Source organism: Pseudorasbora parva, chromosome 2, assembly GCF_024679245.1.
Source record: "Pseudorasbora parva isolate DD20220531a chromosome 2, ASM2467924v1, whole genome shotgun sequence".
Lineage (NCBI taxonomy): Eukaryota > Metazoa > Chordata > Actinopteri > Cypriniformes > Gobionidae > Pseudorasbora > Pseudorasbora parva.
In genome coordinates, this window is record NC_090173.1 from 27,986,843 (window position 1) to 28,006,637 (window position 19,795).

Genomic DNA, 19,795 nt, shown 5'->3' on the forward strand with positions numbered 1-19,795 from the left:
AGAAGTGCGTGTTGAGGTTTTATAACGAGCAGAGATAAAACGCTCGATTGTCCCTCATCTCGTAGAAATAAAGCCTATTTAATCAACGAATGACGTAGAAACGCATCGAATCGAGCATGTATCATATTATGAACGTCCATGAGTATAATATAAGATGTGTGTGTCTGTGAGAGCAGCATCTGCGCTGATGTCCGAGCAGCACTAACTCTAGCTTCACGGGAATGATGAGCTCAGTGGTTTCCGCAGTGAAGTTTGCCTCTGGAATTTCAAACGCACATAGGCTACAGTACGTCACCGAGAGGCAATCCCTCACCGAAATGAGATAGATCACTGAAAAAGCAGAAGAATCACGCAGCGACAGGTTAAAGCTCCACAAAACGCGCCACGGTAGGCTAATCGACATCAGAGTATTAGCAAGTTCAAAAACATTTTTGTGTTTATAACTTTTACGATTATGTAGTCCACAAGTGACGGTTTGAATGACATTTAAAAGCTCGGATGTTTGAGACCGATGCCCAACTGACAAGATTTGAAGACCGCTGCACTGAAAACTGTTTTCTTCTTAGGGGGAGCCTTGCTAGGGTGTAATTCTCATTTTCACCTTAAGGATGTGTTACTGACGGCATCCCTCAGTTCTAGAGAGGCTGTGGGGAAAGAGGACCGTGAGACTGTCCTGTGGTCCTGCTTGAAGATTCAATCCCAATTTCTTGCGGATTCAGTTGCCAACGTGCGAGTCTCGCGGTTCTATTCGTCGAGGAAGAGTCATGGATAATTCATAAACATGCAAACCACTGGATTAATTTGATTCATATGGTTCTGTGGTTAAACTTAAAGGATTCGTCGGTGGGAATAATTATCCACATTACCAACCTGGCTGGTGAGAGGAGGAGGACTGTTGCAATGTCATCCCATTCAACATCTTTGGAGCTTTGTGGAAGAAGGATGCTGTGAGTAGCCTATTGCTTTTTTCTCTCTTTGCTAAAATTCGCGTGGTTCATTACGACGTGGTGTCTATAGAGCAATGAAGAATGAACATAAACGTTTTTAAAAAATCAGTCTCAGCATTCAGTTACACTGAAATTAATTTGATGCAGGGAAGACGTGGCTTTTCCCGCATCATTAGGGATCCGCGATCCTAAAAAAATGGCATAAAAGGATGAAAGGGGGATTATAACGTTGAGATGTAGGCTTTTAAACTGTACGTTGGATTTGATTGAGTTATGTTTAACAACACGCTCTTGTTTTACCTGTAAGAAAACTCGTGTCATGATCATGTGAGCACCACATCTGAGGATTTTCCCTCAGGAGTGCGCATCGTTTTAATCGGAGAAAACGAGGGAACTCGCTTACTAATGAACGAGAAAAAGATGTAAAAATAAATAAAAAAAGAACAGAAAAGATAAATTTGTCATTTGACAAGGTTTTACACGATAGGGGACTTGTCTATGTTTCCTTTGCTACGTAACGGATGAATGCGGATTTTGGTCCAGTTGTTGATCCAACTTCGAATAACAGCTAGCCTACTTTTCTTTTTAAAACATTTAAAACATCGCTGATTTTATTTTTAATTGAGCACATGTATAGGTCATTTCGTCTTTGTTTTCTTTTCGTTAAATAATGGATATTTTTAGCCTTCTTATTTGCTCCTGTTGTAAAGTTCTGACGCGTATACTATACTTTCCCATTGAATGTTATGGTGTCGTATAGCGCACTGAGGTTCCAGCTGAGAACGCAAAACGAGTCTCGTCAAAAGGGGGCGCCCTTGCATAATGGTCGTTTTGAGGAAATTAATGAGGTATCAAAAGTAATATTCATCTAGATATATTCCCATGTTAAGAGCTCTGTCACGTTGTAAGAACATTGATATCGCATTTGCCTAAAAATAACAAATCAGGTCAGTTTTTCACGCAAACAGCAATATCTTCATGCATTATTCTTTCTCTCTCCTCCCTTTACCACCCCTCTCTTATTAATTACATTAAAATAGAATGCCATATAAATGTTAAATGTAATCTTCAGAAGACCTGGTTTCCAGCCACATTCATTAATGTTCATCACGTTGTTCGTAATTAAATTCGTCTGATGATTTATTTTTCAGTGTGTTTAAATGATGCACTTGGAAATATTTTGCTTATATAAATAAAATTAAATAAAAAAACGCATGATGACAGTGGCTGTGTTGGACAAAATGTCACATATTGATTTAAAACAGTGATTAAAGACATATAAAAACTTAAACAAGGATGTTCAGCTATATTTACACATCTGTAGGCTATATATTTAATAATTATTAAATCAATATAAAGCTAAACATATTTTAGTCTATTTATATGCCAAAAATGCATCACATCTCATGTTAATCTCTTGAGGCGAGTCTATATCAAATCAAACAAAGCTTGATATTTTCAACTGCATTGAAACAAATCAGCCATTCACGTTCACTTTCCTGTACTGAATTCTTATCAGCCGAAATTGATAAATCTTGCTTGCTCATTCATTTGTCTTTAATAATGGTGATACGATGCATTATTCTTCATGAGAATTGCAAGCTTCAACAGCACCTGCGCCATATGTTGTTTCTCTGCAGTTTTATGCCTTGCTTTACAATGCATCTGTTTGCGTTTACATGCTGGCCACAGTAGCAGGGCCTGTGAGCTTCCTCCGCTCAGTCAGTCCAAGACTCTTCATGTGATGATGTCAGCTCCACTCGCTTCTGCCCTGCTTGCTGCTCAGATCCAGTGTCACATGTAATATTCATCATTTGCTCATTGCTAGTTATTCATTGCCTGAATTTCCAAAATGAGATGATAAAATCCTGCTCTCCTCGTCGTTGTTTTGTAACTCCACTGGATGCAATTGTGTGTGTAATGTAGTTATCAAGTAGGTATAGGTGGTAATGCAATTCTGAACTAAAGTAAGTATTAAGCAATGTTAAGTAGGATTTTGATACCTGGAGTTTTGTGTTTAATACATGCTGTTTCATCTTTAAGAAGAAGAAACTCCTAGCAGTGGTGTATTTTGTGTAGCCTATTATATCTCCAAAGTTATAGTATCACAAACAGCGTCTGTTGTCTGTGTGTTTTTGTTCTGCAGGGAATGAAGTCGAGCACTATGGGGCTTTCCAGGTTGGTTCTTCTGACTCTTCCAGCTCTCCTTACCCTCATCAGCTTCTCACATGCGGCAGAGAAAGTGCCCATACTGAACATTGCCGTGATCCTGGGTCAAACACGCTACATCTCCGATCGAGATATACGGGCTCTGTGGAGCAAAGATGATCCCATTGACGTCAACGTGGTGACCCTGCTGGTGAATGAAACAGACCCCAAAAGCATCATTACCCATGTGTGCGATCTCATGTCTGGGACTAAAATCCATGGGGTGGTGTTTGGGGACGGCACAGACCAGGAAGCCATCGCCCAGATTTTGGATTTTATTTCCTCTCAGACTTTGATACCCATCCTGGGGATCCATGGGGGCTCGTCCATGATCATGGCGGATAAGGTCAGTCTGTAGTATGTCAAGCATCAGCTCACCTGGAGCAGGGTACATCACTGAATACTAAAGTGCTCTACTTTTCAAATTTGTTTATTCAAAATCTGGAGCGGAAGATGAGCTCTAAATATTATTTAGATCACAAAATGAGTTCAGAAAAAAAGGAGCACTCTTAATGTGGTTTGGTAATGACAATGATGTTAAATAATATCATTAGTGCATCATGCAGTCGTGCCTTAACTGTTCCTCTGACAAATTACAATATGGAGTTATTTCTCAACATATGCTCCATAAAAAAATTTGCATTCCACTGGAGTAATCACTTTACTGAATCCGATAACAAATATCTCTGTACTGAACCATTGTAATTCCAATCACAGCTGTCATCATGCAACACTCAAAACACAAAAACACACTCGGGATTTGACATCGGTTTTTGGCACTTTTTAAGATGGTCAAACCAGAGAGGGGATAATTTGCCACTCTGTTGACTTTGTTGAAAAATCCCATTGCAGACCCGCACTGAGTTATATATATATAATCCAGTTTCTTTTGAACACTTGCTGCTGCATTTAAATGTGTTTACTCGCTTTTCATCTCGGGATGTGGCTGTATCAAATGAAGCAACGTTTTGAAAGCTTACTCTCGGGAGACTTTCTTCAGCGGTACATTAAGTCATTCTAAAGCAGTCTGTGTTGAGATAAATGTCGGGGCTGTTTTAACTCACAGGGACCTTTTTGTCTTCTTTTGTTGAATAATACATTACGTGCATACATTGGAAACTGTACATTGCAAGGATGTGAGTAGATGCTTCCAGTTATGTAAATGTGAACTTTGCATGGTTTACTTACATCTACGTCATGTAGCATTACGAAATCGCTATGTGCTACAATTCTACAAATGCGCTTTGTTATTTATAATTGTGTGCGCATTTTAAATGTTGCGTTTTAGTGGCATGTCAAAATAAGAGTCTTCTGATTAGATTCTGAGAGCCGTTACTGGTAAGGAGAGATCAGGCAAAATGAATGGTAGCTCATGGCTTTTTCATTCTTCAGGAGACAGGAAAGCATACACGTGGTAATTAATGTTGGGCCGCCAGGCAGGTCTTACTTCATTTAGTGCCCATGCAGCAGGATTTAAACCCAATAAACACAGGGATCATTGGCATGTGTCAGGGGATTCTTTGTTTTATATCTAAAGTGCTTCCTCCCACTGAACGCGGCCAATGCACAGGCACGTTCGCGGCTAGTTACGGCCAAAGATCAACTGACTGTCTTATTGACGTCTTTAGGTTGCTTTTCCATATGTCTTCAACCTGAAGCAATCGATGTACTCATGATTGTCATTTAATACACGCAGCTGCCTAGCGAGGCAACATACAATAGAGATAGCTATTTGGGCAATTTAGTTCTTTCTCTCCGACACCGACAGGGAAATGCAGTGATTTGTCTTGCCAGTGTGGATACATAAATTCCAAATTTCTTATCCATTTATATACTCCTAATATATCCCCAATAGATTCATAATATGCACACTGTCGCTCAAACGAAAGCCTTTAATATCTTTGAGCTTGTTATAAAGATTCTTTCCAGTGGTTCGACGCATTTAGAGGTAGTCGTAAATGTGTGTATCATTGCACACTAATTCTTATCCGAGGCGTTCTCACCCTTCAATCAACCACTGCACTAAAACAAGGGTTTTAAACTTTGGTTATTGTGTGCAGCTTTTACAGAACTACTTTGATATGGCTGATATCAACTGTGCTGTTTGTGCTTTGAACACAGTTGGGACAAATCACAAACTCAGAATGTTTTCGCTTATGATCGCTTTTGACAAAAACGTGTTGGGTGAGTCTGTGCCTAGTAAACACCATTAATCTTATTGTAACCTCATCTAAGGCTCATCCAAGGCGTGTTGGGGACACTTAAATTTCAACATTATTATTGATGTTACTGTATCATTGATGATTTTTACAATAGAACTGAATCAACACTGACCAGACTTCAGCTAAACAACAGACGAAAATTTGCAACATTATCTTGTTATCGCTGTAAAGCAGCTTTGAAACAATCTGTACCGCATAAAGTGCTATTTTAATAAAGGTGACTTGACTTGTAGAGAGTTGTTCATGGACTTGGTGTTGAAGGAGTCTTTGCTGATCATGACATTCTCTTATGGATGAGATGCGACCCGCCAATAGCCTTCAAGTGCTGACAATTTAAAGACTTCAAGTTGGAGGAAGGACTTGTCACCCCTGAGAGGCGTGTAATGCATGCGGGAGCACACCATAGTGCAGGGACGGATGGACTGAAACATTTGCCTAAGACCGAGAGTTGTTAGTTTTACTTCTGTCCCATTTCCCACTGCCTAGAGAAAACTGGCTTATCTTATCCGATTTGGGTATAGTTCTCTAGACAAACTACTATTTGTAAGCAGACACAAAGTACAGAGTTGGTCAAATTAATAATAGCGGTGACCTCTGATTTTGTGGCGAATGTTTGTTCTGTTCAAAAGTTTGGCATCTCCTGTGGTCACCAACATGAAGGGTGCATTTATTTGATCAAAAATACAACAATGCTAATTATGCTGTGAAATATTATTACAATTTAATATTTTTATATTTATATATTTTAAAATGTAATTTATTCCTGTGATGACAAAGCAGATTTTTAGCAGCCTTTTTTGGGACATTCTAAATGTGTAAAACGCTTAACGTAGCTTAATGTACTAAGACAGTGTTAATAATCGACCATACTCAGGAAACATAATTTTAATGAAGTATGCTATGCACAAAAAATATAATGAGCCCGGAATATAAAATGCAACGCGTTTAATTACATGTTAAGCATTTTCCTCCCATTGGAAACCATTATAAGAAAACACTTAACGTGGCTTAATTTACCAAGACAGTGTTAATAACAGACCAAACTCAGGAAACATAATACTAATGAAGTATACTATGTACAAAAAAAATCAGATAAGCCTAGAATATGAACACAACGCGTTTAATTACACGTTAAGCATTTTCTTATAATGGTTTTCAATGGGAGAAAAGCGCTTAACGTGTAACTAAATGTGTTGCGTTCATATTCTGGGCTCATCTGATTTTTTTGTACTTAGTATTATGTTTCCTGAGTTTGGTCTGTTATCACTTAGTTAAATATACTTAACTACTTAGTTAAATACTTACTCTTAGTTAAAAGAGTTGTGCTGCTTTATTTTTTTTTTTTTATGTATTCTTTCAGAGTAAATGACTGTGTTTAAATGACAATCAATGAAGAAAGATGTTTTTTTTGGGGGACCATTATGGCATCTACCATCAGGGGCCAATTGGCCCATACTACAGCCAAACCTTCACCCCTCATTTAAACAAACCTAACTGTAACATTTAGCTACAATCCCTTATAATACTTTGGAGTCATATCCATCGAGTGTTTTACTGTATGTTATTTATGAAAATTCATTAAAAAAGACATGCTGTGAACAAGCGCAGCACTTATGTTTACTGTTCACTAATAAGAGAGCATTTATGAACATGCAAATTATGAAATGTAATTAACTTACTGCCATCGTACAACTAATAACCTGCTGTTGTTGTAGATGAGGGAACAACCACAGGGTGAAGATTTTAAATTAAATTATTCATTAACCACAATGAGGCCATTGTGATGTCACAGCGTTTTCTTAAAACCGCCATATTGCTTTTCCACTTCCCCTAGTCTCTCAAAAGAAAAGCCTCTGTGGATGCTCATTGTGTTCATAAATGTTCTCTTTATTTGTGATTTCAGCAAGTGCTAATTTACCCTCTTGTGCACAATTTGCAGGTGTTTCCAGCGAAACACACCATTTGTATTTATTCGAAAGGATTCTGAGCCATTCTTCTGAACAAAATAATTGTGCTATTATAGAGCAACACAGCAGAGATTGCAGATATCTTCTCAAGTGCTAATGTCCCAATCCCCTGAGCATCATCAAATATTCTTTGCAGCCATATTACCACTCGACTAGCCTTGTGGGAAATGCATATCTGCTCCCTTCTAAAATGGCTCAGTTGTAGATGTGACATCTCTTATGTGCTTTAAACCTCAAACAGATGTTCAATGTCCAACACATTGTCTCTAGATGTTACTTTAGAGGGGTTAAACATGGCCACCTGTTATCATTCTACAGCAGCATCCCAGAGATGGTGGCTTGCGCATGGGGTGCAGAACTCATCAGATCACAGCACATGTCTACTGGACAAGTGTTACAACACTCTCTTTATTATAGTTGTGCTTTCTTGTGTGCCTGTCTCCCATGGACAGGACAGCTAGAAAAAGAATTTAATTAGATATAACTGCTATTTCCAAGGCAATAAGGCTTTGCGCAGCGGTGCTGGAGAGTAATGATGAAAGGGAACACTTTCCCACAGGAAATCACAAATAAGATCACTTTAAAATCTCTATTGTTTCTCCTAGACTGCAGTGAGATTACATCAAGAGTGAATGGAGAATTTAGCTATGCCTGTTCACTTAAGGATACACTCTAGAGTCTTAAATGGGTCTCATTTACTAATAATGTCAAAAGTTAATTGTAATAAAAAGTTTTGTCACATAACTAACCATACATTATAGGGATAGATAACCCAGAAAAATGAAATTTCTGTCATTAATTACTTACCCTCATGTCGTTTGACACCCAAAACCTTCGGAAAACACAAATGAAGATATTTTTGTTGAAATCCGATGGCTCAGAAAGGCCTCCATTGGCAGTGGACATTTCCTCTCTCAAGAACCATAAAGGCACTAAATATGTCGTTAAAAGTCCATCTCATTACAGTGGCTCTACAATAATTTAAGGAAATGACGCAAAAAAAACAAAAAAACAACCTGAAATCTAGTCTTCTGCCTGGGCTTCTGACGTGAACTCATGAAGCACCGTGACGCATGGGCAAGAAAATGAGCCGGAAGCAAGGAACTTTGTTTACAAGCGGAAGAAGACGCATTGCCGCCGTATAATAAGCTGTTGAATTCTACACTTATTGTGCTTTAGGTCTTGGCGAAGTGCTCAAAATGGTGCTAAAGTGTGCATTTCCTGGATTCATGAGAAAAGAATAAAAGGATGTAAAATTGCCTTATCAAAGCCTCGAAATTAAGGGCTCTACGTAATATTCTCACGCATGCGTCATGGTGCTTCATTAATTCACGTCAGAGGCCCAAACGAAAGACAAGAACTTGTTGAATAAAGTCGTTATTTTAATGAATCTCAAACTATTTTTAAAACTATTTTTGTCGCTTCATAAAATGATTGTAGAATCACTGTAGTGAGATGGGCTTTGTAACGACATCTTTAGTGCCCTTATGGGTCTTGAGAGAGGAACTGACATTGGTGTCAATGAAGGCCTGTCTTAGCCATCGGATTTCATTAGAAATATCTTAATTTGTGTTCCAAAGATGAACGGAGGTCTTACGGGTGTCGAATGACATGAGGGTAAGTAATTCATGACAGAATTTTCATTTTTGGGTGAACTAACTTTAAACATTTCTCATTCTCAATGTACCCCCACCCCCCATCAATGTTTTTTTTTTGTGTGTGTGTGGATACTTTGATGAATAGAAAGTTTAAAAGAACAGCATAAATGCAACCTTGCCATATAAAAGTATTAATTTGAATACAATTGAATAAAAGATACATTTTAAGTATACAAGCATAATGATGAATTCCATAACAAATGATCACACAATGAAGTTTTTAATCACAAAAATGTGTCTACGCATGTCAAGGGAATTTGATTTATCATCAAATTCTTGCAAAACCAAATGTTTGAGTTATGCACATTAAGGTTATAGCTCTTCTTTATTCTTTTTATTCTTACAGTAGCTCAACAGAATTCTTAATTGAACAGAGCAAGTGGTTCTAGTCAGTCTAGGTCAGTGTTCACAAATACAAGGAGTGCCACATTTTCATTTATTCATTTTGGGCGGAACAGTCTGTTTGTCCAGCTAATGGCAGATTGGGGAGTGTTCAGTAAACCTGTTTACAAAGTAAATTGTTATTAAAAATGAATCATTATCTTGGCTGATTTGTTTGGTTATGATAGATCTCTTATTGTGGTTTCTGTTTCAAAAAAGTCTATTTATTGATATAAGGTAAATAGGAGTTTGCTGCAGTCCTGGATTCCCATGCAGCTGGAAACTGCACTCTGTGCTGGAAATGTGCCATTGACCCCTGGAAACGCGGCAGTTCAGACTTGCTGATGTCACTATTAATGAAAGTTGTTATGAAGACAAGGTAGTTTGCACTGAAGCAATCTAGGGTCACAGGATAGCCATCTGTTGTTTCATTCGTTAAATGCTGCAAATGATTTACCATCAATTATGAGGTAAATTAAGCCTCTGACATTTATTAGACAACAAAAGGTCTAGCTGTGAGATTGACCCCACAGCTATATGCTCTCTTATGTAAGGACAAATCCATTGGAGGGTGTAATCACACATTGGGCCACTTGCTAACAGCGGACCTTAACAGCCAAACTGTAATCTTATGTAAGGCAAGCTGAAAATACAGGGCGAGCTTGAAAATTACAATGATTTCATTGTGTTATGAAGCTTGGCTCATTAATTAAAGACAGGTCAATGCAGCTGTGAAGGGTGAGGCATGAGGCAGATGTTTTTCTGGCTGCTGCAGTGTTCTTGTTTGGCCTGTAAAGGGCATGCAATGTTAATTTGATTGCTTTACTCATCTGCACTGTATCAGTATTACAGTGCTTTACACAGTATAAACACTCTGTGGTTACACTGGACTGTAAATGCATTTCATGGTATGATTGTCTTTTTTTGATTCAGAACTGAAAATTATGTCATCATTTGCAAATCTTGCCATTCCAAATGAAACTTTCTTTCTTTGACGGAACACAGAAGGAGAAATTTTAAATAATTGTACTGCTTGCTTCTTTCCATACAATTACAATTATTGTAAACTCGATATATCAAGCTTTAAAAAAAGATGCAAAAGATCAAGTATTTTAAAATGAGTGTATATTTGTTTTGTATTTCTTTAATTATATATATATATATATATATATATATATATATATATATATATATATATATATATATATATATATATATATATATATATACACACACACACACACACACACACACACACACACACACACACACACACACACACACACACACACACACACACACACACACACACACACCTAAAGGATTATTAGGAACCCCATACTAATACTTTGTCTGACCCCCATTGATTCAACAAGGTGCTGACTGCATTCTTTAGAAATGTTGGCCCATATTGATAGGATAGCATCTTACAGTTGATGGAGATTTGTGGGATGCACATCCAGAGCACGAAGCTCCCGTTCCACCACATCTCAAAGATGCTCTGTTGGGTTGAGATCTGGTGACTGTGAGAGCAATTTTAGTACAGTTAACTCATTGTCATGTTCAAGAAACCAAAATGTCTTCTGCTGTTGTAAGGCCGTCCCGCTCAAGGTTGTGTGTGTTGTGGCTTCACAAATGCTTTGCTGCATACCTCGGTTGTAACGAGTGGTTATTTCAGTCAAAGTTGCTCTTCTATCAGCTTGAATCAGTCGGCGCATTCTCCTCTGACCTCTTGTATCAACAAGGCATTTTTGCCCACAGGACTGCCGCATACTGGATGTTTTTTCCCATTTCACACCATTCTTTGTAAACCCTAGAAATGGTTGTGCGTGAAAATCCCAGTAACTGAGCAGATTGCGAAATACTCAGACCGGTCCGTCTGGCACCAACAACCATGCCACGCTCAAAATTGCTTAAATCACCTTTCTTTCCCATTCTGACATTCAGTTTGGAGTTCAGGATATTGTCTTGACCAGGACCACACCACTATATGCATTGAAGCAACTGCAATGTTATTGGTTGTTTAAATAATTGCATCAATAAGAAATTGAACAGGTGTTCCTAAATATCTTTATATATATCATCTTTATATATATCACATCATGGCATCTGTTGAAGGGTAGGATATATTAGGCAGCAAGTAAACATTTTGGCCGGACGACTGGGTCAGAGCATCTCCAAAACTGTAGCTCTTGTGGGGTGTTCCCCGTCTGCAGTGGTCAGTATCTATCAAAAGTGGTCCAAGGAAATAACATGGGTGAGCCAAGGTTCAGTGATGCCTGTGGTTAGCAAAATTAATACATGTGGGGAGTGAAAGCTGGCCCGTGTGGTCTGATCAAACAGACGAGCTACTGTAGCTTAAATTGCTAAAAAAAAGTTACTGCTGGTTCTGATAAAAAGGTGCTAGAATACACAGTGCATTTGTTTTTTCCTGGGGGTGCATAGACGCAGACGAGTTAGGGTTCCCATACTGACCCCTGTCCTCCGCCGAAAGTGCCATTGGGCACGTGAGCATCAGAACTGGACCAATGAGCAATAGAAGAAGGTGGCCTGGTCTGATGAATAATGTTTTCTTTTGAATCACATGGATGGCCGGGTGTGTGTGTGCGTCGGTTACCTGGGGAACACATGGCACCAGGATGCACTATGGGAAGAAGGCAAGCCGGCAGAGGCAGTGTGATGCTTTTGGCAATGTTCTGCTGGGAAAACTTGGGTCCTGCCATCCATGTGGATGTTACTTTGACACGTACTACCACCTACCTAAGCATTGTTGCAGACCATGTACACCCTTTCATGTAAACGGTATTCCCTGAAGTTGTCTGAAGCTATATAATTGTGAACAAATCATTGATCAACCAATACATCACAAAGATTAGACAAAAAAAAAAAAATTCATTCATAACATCAGATATCAAGATATTCAGTGAATAATGTATTGTCTTTTGCACAAAACTAATGTATGACTTCAGAAGACTTGGAAAATAGTGCATTATTTGTGCAGAGACTGAAACACTTCCAGACAGAGTGCAACAAGGATTCAGACTTCACCATTACAGAATGCCAGAGAATTACATATGCTTTTAACTAACATTTTTTAAGTACCTCATACTGTATTTTAGGCAGAAGAGAACTGCATCTTCGCAGCACGCTGTTTGGCTTTCATACAACTGCAAAATGAATGAAGCTTTCCTCTAGACTTGCTTGTTCTCAGCCGAGGCGAGTTGAGAGATGCACTGCAGTGCTCATGCAGCGAACACAATTACATCAGAATACACTCCTCCGTATTGGTACAATTCCTTGTCAGAAGCAGTGAAGTGTGTTCAAAGAGAGAACATGGAAGTGGATGGCATGAATTAAATATATTTTGCTTTGTGCTCCATGCATTCATTAGAAACACTTTTTTATGTATGAATGCCCAGCAGAACTTACAAGATTGTTAATTGATCACAAAAGTGAGGCATAGACTTGAGGATTTTTAAGGCGTATCCCTGAGTTGAAGGAACTGCATTGAGTGGAATCATTCTCTTTCTGCAGAGCTCAGGCTTTTAATGTTGGGGACATTTAACCTGCTCTGGAATAGATCCTCTGCTTCAAAGTAGCACTCAAATGTACATAATGTACTGGACTAAGCCTATGGCGGCTTCACTAAATTGCAAACCATTTAAGGTGACTTTTCAAACTAAATAACATGGCAAAGAATAATTGTGGACAGAAATCATCTAATTCATGAAGCAGTTAAGTATTGTGAGCAAACCTTTTTCACATCGAGCTGCATTTGCTCCAGGCACTAGAGGCTGAATTTAATAGAGGTTATCCAAACAGCATTATTGCAAATTGTATTACTAAAGTGTCTGCTTGAGGATTGTGATTGGATAATTGATTAACAGAGCCTTAACATCTTAATCGATGACAAGATATTGACTTGTTTTGTGCTCAACAAGAGGGCTGCTGTTCTTATTTCTGAATGGCCTATGGTACTGTGAAGTGTCATGAAAAGCCCCCTGTTTTAGCCTGGTTGTTCACACAACCTCAGAGTTGAAAAAAAGTCTCGTGAAAATTTGTGGACAAGTGGGAGAGTAGAGGGTGGGAATAGGGGAGACGGCAACCAATAAAACACAGACCTGCAACACACTAGTTAGACAGACACATTAATATTAAAATATGACTTGAGAGCTGAGAGATGACTTGAGAGACTTGATGTATTTTAAATATATAACCCTATATAACATCAAGCTGCCAAAACAAGGGAAGTTCACTGTTGTATTGCGAATGCCAGGCAAGTGGAGTTTGACTTCAATACCAAAACCGCATCTGGGAAATAATTGAACACAAAGTTTCGAGTTGAAATATTTGATCCTGTGTTCTGCTTGTAGTTTGAATTCTCTACTGTAATGTGATCTTTGTAGAGCTGCACGATTCTGGATATACTGAGAATCCTCCCACGATTCATGAGAATAAAATCATTAGACAACTAAACAAAATACCATAATTTACTAGAGGTTCTGACAAAATGTTTATTGCTTTAGGCTATTTAAAGAATACATTCATTTGAATGAAATAATTCAAAAATAATCTCATTCATGAAAACATTGAATCGGCTTTTATGAATGACTCTCTTGAATGAATGATTCAATGACAAACAGTCTCTTGTCACCACCTCCTGGTGTAATAAGCAATGGCTAATGTTAAAACACTCTCAAAAAGGTGATTTGCTCCATTTTGATTGCTAGATATCAGTGTCCATATGTCTGTAACATAAATAATAAAATGTTTGAAAAGGTTGAAAAGATTGTTGACATTTAGAAATAAGATCGCATAGATGTTTGCAGCACTGTGATTGGGTTAAAATAAATCCTTTCACAGATCTATATAGAGAACAGGATTGCTCATGACATCATAAATAGTGAAGCTGCCGGGCCACCGTATTAGTATTCCTAATAAACTCACACGTTCTATTGACTCGATAGAAAATTATATAATTTTATTGAGAAAAAAATGGCCTAAAGGAGACACCGTTTTTATGTCTGAAGTCTCCCTCTACATTCTTATAGCACAAACGTCCTAAGCATGTAAATGGTTATTCGTTTAAAGTCAGGAATTTCCCCTGCTTTTTATTAAAAAGTTACGTTCATATTTATTAGTAGTGAACATCACCTCGGTGGGCGGACGAGACACTTGAGTGTGTGTATCACAAATGTCAAAGCGAATAAAGATTTATTCCTTGTAACCTGAAATTGTTTTGTACTGTTGTGTTTATGTATTTATGTTGTGCTGTTTTTATTCATACAGTAGGCTGCACATGTTTCAACAATGATTTTGTTAACAAAATGGATTTTGAAGGAGTTAATGATTTAAACAATGATTAAATAAATATTTAATTCAACAACATGGCATACGTAACACTAATATGAATATGAATATAATTCTAGAATATCTCTCTCTCTCTCTCTCTCTCTCTCTCTCTCTCTCTCTCTCTCACACACACGCACGCGCACGCACACGCACACGCACACGCACACGCACACACACACACACACACACACACACACACACACACACACACACACACACACACACACACACACACACACACACACACACACACACACGTGTTAATGCTGATGGTGAGGAATTACAGCTCATTCTTCCATTGTTTCATCATTAGGGCTGCAACTAATGATTATTTCTTTTATATATGATTATTTTGATAATCCATTAGTTGCCTGATTTTTTTCTTCTTCAATTAATCAATTAATTGGATAAAAATACATTTTTTTTACTGACAAAACACACTATTCCCCATACTGCCCAATACTTTCCTTCAAACAAACGTGCCAGCTGAGTGCTATGAAAGCACACATAGTGAATAGTTCATAATGAATAGTCCTGAAACCTTGAATAGTTTAGAGATAAAACTCTTTACATTTTTTTACACTCTTTACTCTTTGCGTTTTTCTTGAAAACGCATCCCAGAGAACAAACTACTCGGTAACCTCGGTAAATTACCCCTAGGTTCATTTTTCACCGGTGTTGTCCTTTAAAATAGCATAATAGGGGCACTTTAAGTTTACTGCTTTCTTTTAGTAATATCTCCATGTAATATTCATAGAGCATACCGTATAGACTCATACCACGGTCAGCTTGGGACAATAACGATTCATGCTCTGTCTTTGTTTTCTTCTTCTTCTTTTCCTGAACCCATGAACCTTTCTAAAATCATCTCACACCTTCAGAGTAAACTAGTTTTTGTTCTACTTCTTCCCATGTTCCTTCGTTCTCAATACATGGACATGCCTTTAAAAATAGGTCCAAAGGTAGCAAAGATAAATGACAAAACAGCTGAGTTTTTCAGGGTCAGCTTTGACAAATGAGGCAGCGGACTTTCGGAGCTCCAGAGACTTCCACACTTAGGTTGCTAATCTCAAGAGGTGGAGGGAAATACATTTTTGTTATGCTGGAGGCAGCAGTCGAGGTCTTGAAATTGTGCTATTTGCTGATGTAAATGTATATAGCTGTTCTTAGTTGCTGGGGATGTAGAGGATAAACATCAGACTGAGATTTAAATGAAAATCTTGTTCCTGAAACCTTGACTGCTTTTGTGCACGACAAAAACCAAATACTTTCAGCATGGGAGTATGCACGAGTCGTGACAGCCATCCTTACAAAGGAAAGTGTAGAGGCATTCTGGTTTATAAAGTGGCCTTGAAGATGTTCGGAACATCGGAAGGAAAATGCCAAAGAGTTTATTTCACTGAGAAGGTGAAACTGTTCGACAGTCATAAGAAATATTATAAGGTGCTACTGTATGCTTTGTCAACAATAAATGGGAAAGAATTTTAAAGAAGCAGCTTGTTCACCATAGTTGAAAAGAGTGATTATGTGGCTGATAAATAACAGCTTCCCACATTTCTGAGGTGGAAAGATAAGCTTTACACTTGAGATTTACCTCAATGTAGGTCAAATGGATGAAAAATTTAGCATGCATGCAAGCTGGGCTATGTATGTCTGTTCACATGTTCACATGTTATAGAAAGGTTTATTCCGACCACCTATAAAAAAGTGACCTTAGGAAAAAAATAGATTAATAATAATAATAATAATAATTAACAAAGAAAATAATTCATTTGAAATGGTGATAAGTGAATTTAGGCAAACCAACATTATAATGCACAGCATGAAAAATGGATATTCATTGTGAGAAATACTAGTTATTTAAATTGGTTTGTGCTTCACATAAGAAAGTAAGCTTGACAGGCACAACATAAGGTGAGTAAATTATGAAAACTGAAATAAAATGTTATTATTCTTTCAATTATTTTATTAAATCTAGAAAAAATAAATAAATAAAATAAAATGAAATAATTTTATTTAAAGTAACCATAAAAAAATATATAAAAATAATCTTAAATATGAGTATGTTATTCTTCATTTAGCTGCAAGCAACAGAATCAGATTTATGCTGTCTCATGACCAATTCGTACGTATTTTATGAGGTGACTAATTCGTATAAGAATTTGTACCTTTTTTTCTAACCCCTAGTGACGGGTAGGTTTAGGGGCGGGGTTTGAGGTAGGTCATTCGTACAAATTTATACGGATTAGCCACCTTATACCGATTAGCCACCATCTATTCCTTTACATGAGCAATTGATGATGGTAATCTGTTAAAAATGCAATATACTGAGGAAAAAATATCCAAAATGTACCTCAATTCATGTTCAGAAGTCGCTGTAAAGAATGTTAAGAGTCTTTTGAGTCCTCAGTCTGTTCTGAAAGCCACTCAATAATCCAAATCAAAGGGTGGGTGTTGACGTACTTTGAAACGCCAGGGTTACTCAAAACCAAGCAGCATATTTTCAGCATCAGGCTGGAGGCCGCCCAAGTGCGCCAAAGGACTTAACAAACACTGGTTCAAAACCAATTACCTTCACAGGAGGTGAATGATAAAGGAACGCAACTGTAAAATATCAGATTTTTAGAGGAGATTTATTGCATTACGGTTGAAAGTGGCACTCGTACGCTCCATTTTATGTCTAATTTGAGATTTGAAATGGCAGATGTGCTGCAAAGATCTCTCTGTGACACAGTTTCTCTCGGAAGTGTCTGTGATTATTGCCAGGATGGTGCATATTGAACTCCACAGAAGTCAATCTGAAACATGTGTTTTGCCCCAAAGGGCTGAAGACTTTACTGGAGTTTGGTGCATAGAAAGCGGACCCAAGGGCAGAGCTGTAAACTCTCCTACGCTAGCTGAGTTCCACCCCGCACAGGCAGCTGTCACAGCTCGGTCAGACCGGCTTTGTCTGTATTTTGTGTTATGTGCATTGGTTAGAGCAGGGTCAGAGGTATATTTTTGTAAAGTCAAAAGTGTCACCGAATCGCTGCCTATAGACATGTCACTTAAAATCTTTAATTAAAGTTCTTGTGACATTGCCTTTAGCCAGTCAATAACGGCGTGTCATGGCTAGTCTCTGTGGCATCTGTGCTTGAAGTTCACAAGGTCATTGCAGATAAGACAAGAAATGTAATATATCCACAAACTTTTTTTCTTCACCAAAACTGTAACTAAAAGAGTATAGGGATCTAAAGATTATCTTCCAATAGTAGATATAATAGCTGGGAACATTTTTGAGTCAGTACGCAGTATACTTTATTTTTATTTTTTAGAAATAAATCTAATACTCTTATTTAGCTCAGCTTGTTTAAAAGTGAAGACAGTTACAAAAATGTGTTATAGTTTCCACATAAATATTAAGCAGCACAATTATTTTCAACACAGATTATAATAAATATTTCTTGAACAGCAAATCCTCATATTATAATGTTTTGTGAAGGATCATGCAACACTCAAGACTGGAGTAATGATGCTGAAAATTCAGCTTTTGACATCATAGGAATAAATTATATTTTAAAATATAGTGAAATGGAAAATTATTTAGAATCCTATCTATCTATCTATCTATCTATCTATCTATCTATCTATCTATCTATCTATCTATCTATCTATCTATCTATCTATCTATCTATCTATCTATCTATCTATCTATCTATCTATCTATCTATCTATCTATCTATCTATCTATCTATCTATCTATCTATCTATCTATCTATCCATCCATCCATCCATCCATCCATCCATCCATCCATCCATCCATCCATCCATCCATCCATCCATCCATCCATCCATCCATCCATCCATCCATCCATCCATATACAGTGAGGAAAATAAGTATTTGAACACTCTGCTATTTTGCAAGTTCTCCCACTTGGGAGATAGATAGATAGAGACATAATCTAAAAAAATAAATAAAATCACAATATATGATTTTTTAACTATTTATTTGTATGATACAGCTGAAAATAAGTATTTGAACACCTGTCTATCAGCTAGATTTCTGACCCTCAAAGACCTGTTAGTCTGCCTTTAAAATGTCCACCTCCACTCCATTTATTATCCTAAATTAGATGCACCTGTTTGAGGTTGTTAGCTGCATAAAGACACCTGTCCACCCCATACAATCAGTAAGAATCCAACTACTAAAATGGCCAAGACCAAAGAGATGTTCAAAGACAAAATTGTACACCTTCACAAGGCTGGAAAGGGCTACAGTGAAATTGCCAAGCAGCTTGGTAAAAAAAGGTCCACTGTTGGAGCAATCATTAGAAAATGGAAGAAGCTAAACCCTCGGACTGGGGCTCCATGTAAGATCTCACCTCTAGGGGTTTTAGTGATTAAGAGCGACTGCACTGTATTAAGGAGAGGATGAACAGGGCCATGTATTGCGAGATTTTGGGGAACAACCTCCTTTCCTCAGTTAGAGCATTGAAGATGGGTTAAGGCTGAGTCTTCCAACATGACAATGACCCGAAACACACAGCCAGGATAACCAAGGAGTGGTAAATTTTAGATTACGTCTCTCACAGTGGACATGCACCTACGATTGCAATTTCAGACCCCTCCATGATTTCTAAGTGGCAGAACTTGCAAAATAGCAGGGTGTTCAACTACTTATTTTCCTTACTGTATATACATGCAGCAGCAGCAATATGACACGTCATTAGCCTGTGAACACATTTGTTGAAACCTTAAGCACTCCATCGGCAGCCTGTGAGTCATATGTGTGTCAGACATGCTTAAACAGAGGACGATGTATGTGAGGACATGCCATCACGGTTAGGAAGTGGTGGAGCTATTCTGGAATGGAATGTATTAACGTATACAACATTTTTTGGTAGTAAAGGGATAGTTCACCCAAAAAGGAAAATGATGTCATCATTTACTCACCCTCAAACATGTATGCGTTTCTTTCTTCTGATAAACACAAATCAAGATATTTTGAAGAATGTCTAGATGTCTAGATATTTTGAAGAATGTCTAGAAATTCATGCAGGTTTGGAACAACTTGAAGGAAA

At 37.8% G+C, this 19,795-nt stretch overlaps 1 protein-coding gene across 1 annotated transcript in view; it reads left to right on the forward strand.

The window, feature by feature from the left end:
* Positions 1–291: 291 nt before the first annotated feature.
* Positions 292–19,795, forward strand: part of grin2aa (glutamate receptor, ionotropic, N-methyl D-aspartate 2A, a) — a 176,005-nt gene continuing 156,501 nt past the window's right edge. Inside the window, exons 1-2 of the mRNA XM_067414695.1 lie at positions 292–947; positions 3,094–3,501. Coding sequence (XP_067270796.1) covers positions 3,097–3,501 — 405 coding nt within the window. The 5' untranslated portion in view covers positions 292–947; positions 3,094–3,096. The remainder of the gene's footprint in view (positions 948–3,093; positions 3,502–19,795) is intronic.